General features: G+C 37.5%; 1 protein-coding gene across 2 annotated transcripts in view; it reads right to left on the bottom strand.

Moving 5' to 3' along the window:
- Positions 1–13075, bottom strand: part of ITGA8 (integrin subunit alpha 8) — a 117962-nt gene that overhangs the window by 33106 nt on the left and 71781 nt on the right. Inside the window, exons 22-25 of one of the 2 annotated variants that reach the window (XM_075492725.1) lie at positions 11962–12041; positions 8799–8879; positions 3874–3979; positions 1837–1995 (exon numbers count right to left, since the gene is read on the bottom strand). In XM_075492725.1, coding sequence (XP_075348840.1) covers positions 1837–1995; positions 3874–3979; positions 8799–8879; positions 11962–12041 — 426 coding nt within the window. Of the gene's footprint in view, positions 1–1836; positions 1996–3429; positions 3774–3810; positions 3980–8798; positions 8880–11961; positions 12042–13075 lie in introns of those variants that run through there. The other variant, XM_075492726.1, reaches the window with a different exon arrangement.

Below are 13075 nucleotides of genomic sequence, written 5' to 3'. Positions count from 1 at the left end.
GATGTTTAAATCCTTGCAATAATGATTGTGCATCTAAAGCCATATTCTGCTAAGACAGATGGACCATTATTTCATTATTACAGGAAGTTTTCACACAAGCCTCACAAGAATTTAGTCTTGTTTATGTAGCAGATGTAATCATTATCAAGGAGGAGAAGGAAGAGCAAACTCAAAAAAATAATAAAAAAAAATCATCAAAAAATATATTGCCTGAAAATGTCATTAATAACTGTGGCACTATTCTACCCAGGAGCTCTGCCCTCCAGACAGTAATGCTCTCATCTCAGCTTCTTAATTGAAACTTAAAACAGAACACAGCGGCTAGGGAGGAGGGATGCTGAACTCCTTTTCATGCACTTGCAACCTGATCTGACCAGTGGCTTTGAGATGCTAGGCTTGCAAATAGAAATGCAGCAGCTCAGCTTCTTGCTCCTCACCACTTCTGAAAAATAGGTGGAAATGGGGTGGGAAAGATTAATAGAAAAAATTCTCTGTTGCCAAACTTGCTGTGTTTTGGGTACAAAATGGAAACATTTTCTATCTTCAGTTCCCTATCCCTCATTTCCTGTTTCTTGTTCTAGAGAAACTAAATAAAAGGCTGGAATCCTAGCCCCTTGCTGGCTTCCTGGGTGAAACAAAAATCTAGCCATAATGTATTTGGTATACATCAGTTTTTCTATATTCTTGTAAGTATATATTGTAGTTGTGTCTCTTTAAGGTAAAGACTTGTCTTGTAGCTCCTGTGGTCGTGAGCAATCCCCTTCACTAGAAAGATGTCTCCACTTTCATCCACCGTACTGAACTCAACCCCCTCCTGGTATGCAAAAGATGTATAGCACTTCTAGCGCTTGGAACGCAGCTCTCCCCACAAGATGTTTAACAGGCTACTGGTTAAAGTCAAGAAGTGTTGTTTACTCCAGAAGTGTCTGGAATCAGTTATACTTAATAAATTGGATACCTTATTTTTGATGGGATAATATGTAGAGCTGTGTTTTGCTAAATCTTCTGACTTTGAGCCAAACCAAGCTCTTTTGGGGGGATCTGCCATCACAAACATAGATCTTAAAACAGGCTTTTAGACACTGGCATATCAACACTTTACTGAGGAGGCCACTACTAGGCTTCCCCTTGTTAGTGTTTCCTCCAAACTCTGAGATCTCCAGCTCTGCTACAAAAGAAGAACCATGTCCATGGAAGGGGAAGCAATGTGGATGGCAAACAATACCTAGGAGTAACACTTACAAAAAAATTTGTAGGGGAATTTTTTCTTTTCTGCTGGTACGATTAAAAAAATTTTAGAATCGTTTCCAAGTAGAAAAACCAAAAACCTGTCATGCTGCTGACAAAGTTGTAACTTTTATATGCATTGCTTGACATAACAAAGGCTTACGTCACCTTTGGGAGTTCATCTGCTAAGCACTGCTGTACAGGTGACTTTCTGAGTTAATGTACTCCTTAGGACACAAGAATTTTCAGGATCCCATGAGAACTGAAAAATTGTGTGTCATCTATTCAAAGCCATGTTAAAAATGACCCTCAAGGAAAACCCTGCAAATTTCCATTTAAAAAATTATCTTGTATCTAATGCTGTGATACTGAATCAAAATACAAGTTTCTTCTGATAAGAAGAGTACAGAAACCAAACACGTACCATGCAACACAACTGTCACATACACTAGAAACATTATAGACTATCTATATCTTGCTTCTTACCCAGGAAGATGATCTCAGGGTCATTGTGAAAAATTCCGCAAAAGCTCCGTCCCATTGTGAAGTGTAGGCAGAAAAAATGAAGCAAAATGCAGACAGGGATGGAAATAAGAGGGGCTGACTTACCTTGATTTGCATTGTATTAATAGGAGAACTCGTTTGACAGTGCAATGGTCCATGTGTCTGAATATGAAGAATATACAGAAGAAATTCTTCTCGACTGGACACGGGCCAACCGACATGGAGAACTGTATCGTTGATGGCACTTGGTCCTATATTGTGCAGCTGTCAAACAAATATCATCAGTGCTTTCCAAGGCAGTAAATAACAACAAAAACCACAGCAATCACCACTCAGACATTTTCAAATTCTTAGTGTCCACAGCCTTGAAGTACTTCAGAAAGACGTATAGATTATTATCATTTTATTAATGGAGAATCTGTGGCAGGTAGGGCAAAAGGGCCTCTCCATGTTAGTCACAAAGCCAGTGGCAAATCTGGGAGAAGAACCTTTTTTGTCTGAGTGCATTCAAGAAATCCATCACCCTTCCCATTTTTTCCTACATATGAAAGAGCTCAAATTACCTAAAAAAGTATAAAAAAACCAAACCAAAACACACTAGCAAAATACACTATACAAACATATACACTATACAAACATATACAATGAACCTTAACAGAACATGAAAATAGTAGCCGAAGCTTCAGGACACAAAAGAATCACATTTCAGGAACAGAAGGTATAGCAGAGCTTAAACTAGTTTTTGGCTTAAGAACTGTATTTTCAACACTTCTCACTTCAAATTTCCCCAAAAGAAAAAAAGGAAGTAGTTTTCCTAAAGTAACATCCCAGGACATTATTCTTTTCTGAAAAAAAGGGTAAAGATAGAAATAATAGAAATTTTAAAATCTGGGCTATTAAAATAGTTTTCTTATATCAGTTTACAATTTGAAAATATCTGATGACAACAGGAAGTTTGGATATGTGTTAACACTGGGCATGAGAGCTAAAGAAGCAGAATACCATGGAGCTTTACTCAAAGTTTCTAGAGATGTGAGAACCTCCTTTTTTTAAATGTATAGAATTTTTGTGACTAATGAGCTTTATTTAGAACCAAATAAAACCCACTTTCAATCTTATGTCTTCTTCAGTAAAGGGTTTTTGCGTGGGTGTTTGGCATTTTTTATGCTTTGCTGATATCAATAAGCCATGAAAGCAGTTTCTTTAATCACTGTAACTATTTTAATACCTTTGAAGTCACATATATAGTTCCACAAACAGTCCAAATGCTTGAGACAGGAAGATTTGTTACAGATTTTTCAGTTTAGAGAAATGTGTTAAGATGAGGAATTCACAAATAATATTTTTTATTTCACAGTCTGATTCATTATAGTTTAGTATGTCATGCAAATTGTAATCTTACACTGCTGATTAAGCTTAGTTGCTTGTATTTTCTTGAGTGCTAGTTTGTGAGTTATAACCATATGTGAAGCACTCTGTTTTACTGCCTAGACTAAAGGTCATCCATCAGATTCCAAAGATGGCCTGTATTCCATGTAGTCCACTCAATGCACTTTTTTCTAACCTGAACTCTTCTCTTTTAATTGATGAATTTCCATAGAAAAAACCCAACAATAATACAAAGTAGAAATATGTATACTTCAAACATTAAGAGTTATTTTCAACAGAACATTTTCTGAGCAATGAGGTAACAAGTTACATGTATGTCTACAGTATTTTTTCAGTTAGCTAAATGTCTAAGGAAACATATTTTTTCCTGTGCATAACACTCACAGCTTTTAATGAGAAACCACTCAAATCACTGAAAATATTTGGTATTGATTGTAATGAGCTTTTAAGAACTGTTTTTAATTCTTGTCAAACACCCAAAATGTTTATAGATCCCTTAAACGTTGAAGACAGACTCCTAGCATAAACTAATATCTCCTCCACTAACATGAACAGATACTGGGGTTGTGAATTCCCAGTTTAAATTTGGGTCATGCTAAAGTCAGAATATTTACATTTGTGGCTTTATCTAGTTGCAGATAAAGATAATAAACCTGTGGCTTTATCTAGTTGCAGATAAAGATAATAAACCAAATTCATCAGGATTTCAATGGGAGCAACATGAGGTCCTGTGGCAACATATATAATTTTTACCTCATAGATGTGTTCTACTAAAGGACCAAGTTCTTCTTCTTTTGTAGGTTCATCTTTGGGTTCCCAGTTGTGAAGTGGCAAAATAATTGTTGGGGGATGAGACACTCTGTAATATATAAACCACGTTAAAACAGTAACTGTTACCACTGATCGGCTGCATTACTTTCAGAAAAAAATTAAGACCACTAGAAACCTGAGCCCTTAAGGGCATTGTATTTGGGCACATTCATTAGAATTAGGTGAGGTGAACAATACAATGCTTCCATAAAGTACCACCCAGTCTTTACAGACTACTGAGGGTGTGTATTTAGTTTCATACTTCTTCTGATGGATGGTCCTTTCCAGACAAGGGAGTGACTCTATTTGGAGAGAAGAATGCAGTCTGTCGAGCATTTACATGTTTCTCACTGATGAGGTATCTGAATACATTATCCACAAAACTAGAATAATGATATGTAAATAAATGTATTTTCTCATTTCCATTTAAAGCCTGTAGATGTTTAATGCTATGCATCTTCCTTCCCTGCAATACATTTTTAGATATTTATTTAACTGCTCTGACTGTAAAGTACTTATAACCTCTGTTATTATTCCTTTAAAAAAACCTTGCAAAGTAGTCTATCTCATTTTACAGCTGGGAAACTGAGGTACTGTGACTTCCATAAAGGCACAATGGAAATTGGTGTATCAAGAAACTGAATTCAGGACTAGAGCCTGAAATAGTGCTCCAAGCTTCCCATTTGCTTTGCAAATGAAGCGGCAGCTAAGGCATTCCCTGAAACACTGTTGCAACTTGCAACATGTAAATCAAACATAAATGAAGAAAACAGTGACTTCATATTTGACATCTTTCTTTTCATCTGCTGTTTTATTTTTCCTTTCCTTCTCTGTCTGACCTCAAGAAAGGAACAGGTAGTCTTCTGCTAACATTTCTATTTTAAGCACTAGCATTTATGTCCCATAAAAACTCAAAGTTCCTTGGAGGGATCCCATTCAGGTGCCAACTTTAACCTTATTCAGTTGTCGAGAGTTGGGAAATCAGATCCCAAGAATTTGTTTTAGCGTGGCAGGTGAGTTCTGGCACAGACACCTGTCATCTGCTAGTACTGAAAGTAGCTCTTGGTGCAAAAATGGTAAGTGTTACTCTTTCTTTACAAGGGCCAACTCTCACTCAGTTTCCTGGTTTCCAGATCTTTAGCTTAAAGAAAGGCCATAAAATTTCAATGCTTGTTCTGCCAAAGCTGGAATTTTGCTGACAGAAAACTGTTAAAAAAGAATTGCTAATGAGTTTTTTTCAGAATATAACATTTGACTAGCATGATGGACTTCTATCCAGCGATGTTAATTCACTTCCCCTTGAGTCTAAACAGAGAAAGTACCACTGCAGATTGCCCCTTGAAGAGGAGAACAGAAGACTGGATGTTTTTGTTGCAATGCTGACATTTTAAAATACTTTAGGAACAAACAAACAGTTCTTGCTTCCAGCTCTTACGTCATATCCAATTAATGAAATGTCCGATAGAAACTTTTCTACAGAATACAGCTTCTCAAAGCAGCAAGGGATCCCAGAGAAGAACAACTTAATACCATCCAGCTAAAGTACAACTCTTCATGAAATTCAGGGTATCCTGGAGTATCCTGCTAACTCTAAATACTTCCCCAGACTTCAGAAGGCCAGCAGTTTGTATTAACAAGTATGCCAGAGGACAAATTTACAAGCCAAACCAAATAATAAAGGAAATGAAACATATTCATTAAAAAGTCATTTCAAATGAGGTACTTAGCCTAATTTCACAAATGGCCTTGTTTCCAATAAGAATTTTAATTATTAATTGGTGTTGGAGAATAGGAACTTTCCTGTGTTGTTATAAAAGCCAAGATCCAGAGATCCTTAAGCTGCCACAAAAAATTGCAAACCAGAAAGTGTACACAGACAAAAAGAAGCAGGCATGAGGTTTCAAAAACCAGTGTTTTCTATTACAATCCCTGTGGAGAGTTTCTTCTGATCCACAGAATTACGAAGTGCAAAGCGTAAATGTAGACATTGAATTAAAATGATTACAAAGTATATAAGAACATTTATTTTAACAGATTTTACAGTTATTTTGAGGACTTCTGGTATTGACATGAAAGTAGCAAAATCAGGTCAAATTAAACAGAAATCCTTTCTTTTGACTATTTTATTTTGGATTTAACTGAGAATATTTTTAACATTTGAATGATGTATTAGACGAGGATTTTTCCTAGACTTTTAGGTGACAATGATCATTCAAACAAGAGCACTGAAAAATAAGATAAAGGAAGTATGTTGTACAGAAAATGCTTATGTGGGATATACGATAAGAATTCTGCCAGCTGCAAATCCTCCCAGTCCAAATTACTTCCTTCCTGAATCCCTCATTCCTCTAGTGCTCTTTCAGCAGTGGGAAATAACAACTATAAAACTCACATTTTTATAGAAAAAAAAGGTAAGCAGAATAATCAAATCTCAGTTATCAGAGCAACTGCTCATTGAATGAACTATCTAAGGAGTTATCTTAAATTTCTTTTGAATAGGATACTGAAGAACATTACTTACTTTCTCATAGAGGCAGTATTTGCATGGGTCCACTGTGCAACTATATATGCATGTATGCATACGCACAATTTGATAACTATTTACTTTTCCTCAGCAAAATCTGCAACGATTCCAGTCCTACCTCATGCAACTCTGTGCAGAGCAGAAGGGAAATCAATGCAAGATATTTTCCACCCCAAATGTGGACACAGTCTCTCTAGGAAATTGTGAGCAAATAGTTCCCTTGGAACTGTATGCTTTAGCATCTCTGAGTAATTAGCAAAATCTGTCAACAAAGCATTTGGGAATTTTCCTTTGTACATGCATGCTATAGCTAATAAGAAAACTAAAAGACTTAAGAGGAAAGGAACTGGAAGTCGTTCAATTAAGTAATTCCTCTGTATTTAATGACCTGTTTCTTAGCACTGCAGGCAGCAATTCAAGCCACTTTCTCCACTTGTGGGCATGCTCTTTTTAAGAACTGAGGATGTTTTGTTCATTTTTTGGTCTCTATGTATTTACCCATTACAGAACTTTTCATTAAAAAGAACACACTATGGCACAGAAAGAACATGATGGAGGCAAAAAGTTTCCCAAAAGTTTGCAAAGAATACAAAAAGTTTGTAAGATTTTTCTATGAAAGTGATGAGCAACCTCACTGAAAAAATAGAATCCACAGCACTGGAAGCAGCCCTTACTGAGAAGTCTAGTGTAAGTATCCATAACCAATCCATTGATGCACTGAAACTCTAGCCAGTCCTTAACCTGGGCATCCACCCATGGCAACTTCTAGCAGTTGTTGGATCCCAACATTTTCTCACAGATCTGCAGCCCACCAACTAACCCCTTTGATTCTTATTTCCTCAGTCTCTACTTCTCTTTCTGTGTTACTTTCCCCCTCATTATGTATTTTTCACCTCTTCCTATCCAGCTTATTTCCCTAGATCACCCCTAACTACAGAAAATGAAATAATGCTCTCATTTCTGTTCTTGTTAAACATGTTGTCTTTCAACTGCTCCTTTTCAGAAATATAAGCATTAATATATATCCACACAGTCTTTGAGTGCCAGTCCTCTTTTTTCCACCTAACTCTAGCCTTAGGGTTAGTCTTCTTAACCTGAAAAACACTTACAAAATGTGATGAAAAATACTTTAAAAATCTCCCTGATTTAGATTGAATACTAGAGCAGAAAACATGATCTCTGTGATCTGCAAAATGACTGGACTCTCTGCTGGCACTAGGTAGTCGAAGTATTGTCTTAGAAGTGGTCTTATAAATTGATATTTATAAATCCATAAAAGCATAAATAAATGCATTTTTATTCGTTTACACGTAAGGCAGCCCCTTGAGCTGCATCATATAAGAGACATCTACCCCTCTTGGAACAGCCAGGCCTCATGGGCTGACTGGGGGAGTGAAGCTGGGCCATGTACCTTCTGTTCTGCCCTTGCAGAGGTGAGAATGGTTAAGGTCCAGAGCTGTAGTTTGAGAATAGGAGATGTAGGAAATCTGAGATCCCAGACAAAAAGCATTTTGGGTAATTATTTGCTTTAAAATAACATCCTGCCCACTTCCTCTAGGATGCCAGGACAGGAGTCTAATTCCAAGGTCTTACAGGCTAGTCTCAGATTCTTATCTAATTGCATTTTATAGTTTCCAAAACCAAGCTGTATGTGAAAATAGAGATAGAAATAATCATCTTTGATCATATCCTGTGCTTGTTTAGTTTCGATATCCCTTCTGTCAGCGGACCTGTTTCAGACGGAAATGTGAGAATCCTACAGTAGTAGCTGGTTGACCTCTTGTCATAGCTCATTCCTTATTCACCCTTTCTCCAAAGGCCTCACTCTGCTCTCTATTAGTATATGTCTTGCCATAATGTATTTCATCATTCCAGTCATAAAAGCTGCAGATTCTGCTTTGGTATTCAGAATTAAGTGCCTAAGTGGTTGCACAAGCAGACCTACATGTATGAACAGGCATTTTGTACTAGTAACATCCATACACAATTTGAATGCCCAAATAAAATGTTGGCTCTGACTGGTGTTACTACAATGTGGGATTCTACAGTGTGCTGCATTTGCACAGACACTCAGTAAGTTTACTGGACTCCATGTGGGCAGTCCTGCCTTACATGACCTGGTAAGTCCTTACTAGCTCCATCCTGCAAGGCTTGCAGGGGTGAGACTCCCTGGGAATTCTTAGGTGTTCTTGGTGGATAAGGTGTTTGGGATTATAGTATGTCAAAAGATTCAATACATGCGATATTGGATATTGTATTGAATCTTTCCACATATTCCATATATGTGGTAAGATTCAATACAAAAAATAGTTATCGGTATGAATTGAAACGGTTGAATACTTACCCTCTGATCTGTACTTGAGCCACAGCACTGATGTTGATATGAAGGTTAACTAAATTGCTGGTGGGATTAATCTTGTTAGAACTGGAAAAGATACGTACAAGGGTTAAAAAAGGTTATTTAGCAGAAGATTGTTATAAATACAGCACTGAATACCACAAGGCCTACAATTAGGAAGCGATGCCATTGGACATATTACAGCATGGGCTTGCTATTGCCACTCTTCAGTCCTGTAGGACACTGGTATTTAAGTTTGATATTATTTGAGCTCATCACATGTTTAATAATATGTAATCAACTCAAGCTTCCTTTAAAGAATCCTATGCATGAATATGATGATACAAATTTATTTAGCTCAGAATATCATGTAACTTCCCTTGTTCAACTTTGCTATCTGTATGGATAGAAGTATCTTAACAGAATATAAGGGTGTTTCATGCATTGGAGGAAGGCAGTGTTAATGAACAAGATAAGCTTTGTTATAATAAAATTTGCTTTTATGACCCTCCAAACTTGTGAATTCTGCATGACAGAGTCTTTGAAGAAAAAGAACCAAAATAAACTGTTTTGCTACCTTTCTTTTTTTCTCCCCTCCCCTATCCAGAGAGTGTTTACACTCTTAATCCCACTTAGCAGTGAAAACAGATCCCTATGTTTAAAGCCTAGTGCTCTCACTCATTTTATTGTCTTTTCTTATTGCAAACCCTTAGTAGTAAAGGTAGTTTCTCTTACTTCAAAAGGCCATTCCTATGACTATAGCCCATTCAAGTAAAGAAAGGTTTGTAGGTTCAAATTCATGAAGAAAGTGAAAATAAATAATTACAGACTTAGATTTTATTTCATTATGGGATTAATGTTACTAAGTTTGGAGGTTTTTTTCAAGCACGTGTGGAAGTACTTCCTTGCTTCATGGAGACTAACTCTCTATTGCTGTCACAGTTTACTGCTATCACATCTGGGTAGCATCAGTCAAATGGAAACATTCAGAGGAGGCCAGCATTCCCAACGACTGACTCCTGATGAGTAAAGGGCAATACTGCTTTGATCCAGGCTTTCTGGTTACAGATTGCTAAAATTAGGAGCAGCTCTAATTTGTTTGTAAATTAATGCAGATTCCCCTCAAACAGCATTTGAACTGTTGATGTAATCCTCTGTAGCCATTGCTTTGAGTATAAAAGTACAAAAATTGCTTGAAGTATAAAAATGACTATACTACTAATAAGCTGCTCTCGAATTTGTATAATGGTACTACTTTCCATAGAGTTAAAATACAGATTTTGATCATATATATTTGGTATTCAAATCTTGTTTGTACTTTATTGTATTTTGTAGAGAAGAAAATAGTTCAAATAAAAGTGCCAGGACATCTCCCTCTCTAAGGGGTATATAATTGCCTAGCAAAATCCACATCAGAAAAGGAATCAGATTTCAAGACACTAGTCAACCTCTTTCTTATTTCCTATAAGTAATGAACTTCAGTCTTGCAAACCAAAATACTTATTTTCCACTTGACGTTTTGGAGTAAATTAAAGGTCTCTCTTTTGAATAACTCAGACCAGGACACAAATTCAGACATGTTCTCTGCTTTCCTTTCCTTCCATTTAGGTAATTTCCTCTTCCTGCCTTACAGATTTCTGTTTCCTTTTTCTTTTAAGATTGTTTTACCTGTTCACTAAGGACACAGAAATGCACAAACTGTACTGCTGCTTGAAAAGGAATGTACAAAGCAGTGAGTTTTAACTGTAGGGTACATTCTCTATGCAAGAAGTTTTACTTTTTTTTTTAAAGTAGATGGGTGTTCTTCAGCATTTTGATACCGGTTTGTGGAAACAGTCCTTTTTGGGAGTCTAACAGTATTCCTCCCTTTACATTTTAGTGAGTCACACTCATGGAGGAAACATGAAATGTTCCTATCTCCTGAAGTTCAGACTGATTCCTCAGTAAAGCCTTGTCACTTTTTCTAGGAAAGTGACCTACCCTCAACTTTTAGTTTCTAGGCAACTCTAGATCTTGTCTAGAAGGATCTAGCTACCCCAAAAGCTCTGAACTTCCCCAATGTCACAGTATGAAAAGGGTAGGGATGAGAGCCTCTGATACCCTTTTACAACTGTATTGCTTGCATTAATGACCTGACAATGAACAGTGGTATGGACAGGGGACCTACAAGCTAGATGTTGTATCTTGTTATCTCTCTCTGGAGGAGCCATGCCCAGGTTTGCATGGTCTCCAGCTCACCAGCCAGACCCCTGGGAGAGGGCTGAGGCCTGACCAGGCACCTCATTGTCATCTGTGGCATTGCTGTGCCCTTCCCAAGTTTCTGCATGTCCTTTCCTTCAAGGGTTACATTCTGGAAACATGACTTACACATTTGAAATGTCTCAGTTATTTACCATACTGAACATGATCAAGGCCCTCATTAAAGGCAGACATTAGCAATTAAGTCTCTCTGTGTGGGGCAGGGAGGGCCCCATCAGGAACTCTAGTGTGTATTTGATGAGGACACATGGAGCAGAAGCCCTGCCACCCACTGAAAAAGTCCCAGGTTTGTTCTTGCTGTTATCCTAACCCAGCCCGTCCTGTGCTTTTTTGTCCCTGTGGAGGAAGTACTGCTCAGCATAAACCAGAAGATTCTCCAGCAGTAATATTTCAGCCCCACAAATGTGGAGGAAACTAATGGAAAAATGACAAAAGTTCACCTGCATCAAACTGAAACAGTTTTCTCTCTTCATACCAGTAAATCTGTTTAGCAGATTTTAACTGCTCTCCATTTTCTAAATTGTTGTGAAGAAGTGGCATATCTTTTTTTTTCACAGCATGATATGTTTTTAAATACAGAACTTTGTTACAAAGTGATCACTGCTCATTAACCCTGAAATGGAGAACAAATTGCAAATTTGGCAAATCTGTAGAAGATCCTTGGACCACTGACCAAAACCAGTTACCCTCAATTTTAACAAAATAAAATTCTCAGAATAACTCTACGACTGATTTTGCTAAAAGCTAACAAGCCTCCAACTCCACAAATCCTCCTGAAGAAAGCTACCATAGAAAAGCCCATGCAATGAATACCGACACTGAAGAGTTAGTGACCTTCTTGTATATTAAACTTCAGGTATCAACAGGAATTCAGAATTTAAATAACCATACTCTTGATAAAACATCTAACCTTTTTATGTGCAGCTCAAAATTGATGCTGAAATCTGCATTTTCGAAATGCTGAACAGAAAATCGAATGCCTGTAGAGAACTGGGAAAGAAACAAAACAACAGGTTACTAAAAATGGTTTGATCTTTTCATATCGAGAAAGCGGTATTGTTCAACATTGCATTTCATAGACCTGTATAGGATACTGTTACTTTTTAAAATTAGTATGAAATAATATAATTTAGTTGTTTTCAGGAAAAAATACCATCCTGCCTGTGTATGTCACCAGATGGAAAATTTGGCTGGACAGAGGAAAGATCAAGAGGAACAGAGAAGCATACTCCCAAGAACACAGTGGTGGGCCCTTCTTCATCCAGACAGTCTTTGCATTACTTTGTCAAGCCAAAAGAAATAGCTGTCTGGCACCTCTCATCCCTGCCTCCATCCATGCATGCCTTTCTCCAGGTCTCCAGGGCTTCCTGCTCCTCCCGTTGCCTCTGTAACTGTGACATATGAGCTGCATGCTTTAGGTGTTGTGGGGCTGACTGATCACGTTTTTCTTCTAGAGGCTAAATTAGCAGCAGCTTGATGTTGTAGTTTGATTTGGTTTGAGTTTTTTCATTGCAGCTTCTGGGAGCCATAGTCCAGTTCAGAAGAATACAACTTCAAAGTTGTATTTGCAGTTCAGTTTGCCACAACTTGCAGTGTGTGACCACAGAAGATAGAGGGTAAACACACATTTCCCAAAACTGAAGGAGATAAGGGCTTCCACTGGTGCTCCCTTGTGTTTATGTAGACCTTGCTTCCTCCCTCTGATAATTTCCATTTGCTTTGCAGGCAGGGCATGGAGTAAAGCAGAACAAGCTAATTCAGAAGAGCAAATGGAATTGCAGGGCTAACTAAAGAAGGAATATACAATAGCATATGGTGGGATCTCTGTAACCCTCTTGTTGGATGTAGTTACAGCCCCAGTACGCAAGTGGCAGGAGAGCAGGGGGAGATGCCATCTGCCCTCCACGTTAAATTAATAAAATTGTACTGCAATGTATAAATTAATGTTTTAATTGCCTCATTTCAACTGCATGTGTTTTAAATCTGGTAATTTTTAAAATGTGAATTTTGCATTGAGACTGACA

Source organism: Mycteria americana, chromosome 2 (genome assembly GCF_035582795.1).
Source record: "Mycteria americana isolate JAX WOST 10 ecotype Jacksonville Zoo and Gardens chromosome 2, USCA_MyAme_1.0, whole genome shotgun sequence".
NCBI lineage: Eukaryota > Metazoa > Chordata > Aves > Ciconiiformes > Ciconiidae > Mycteria > Mycteria americana.
The sequence above is the reverse complement of the archived record's forward strand: the minus strand, read 5'-3'. Positions and strand labels throughout refer to the sequence as shown.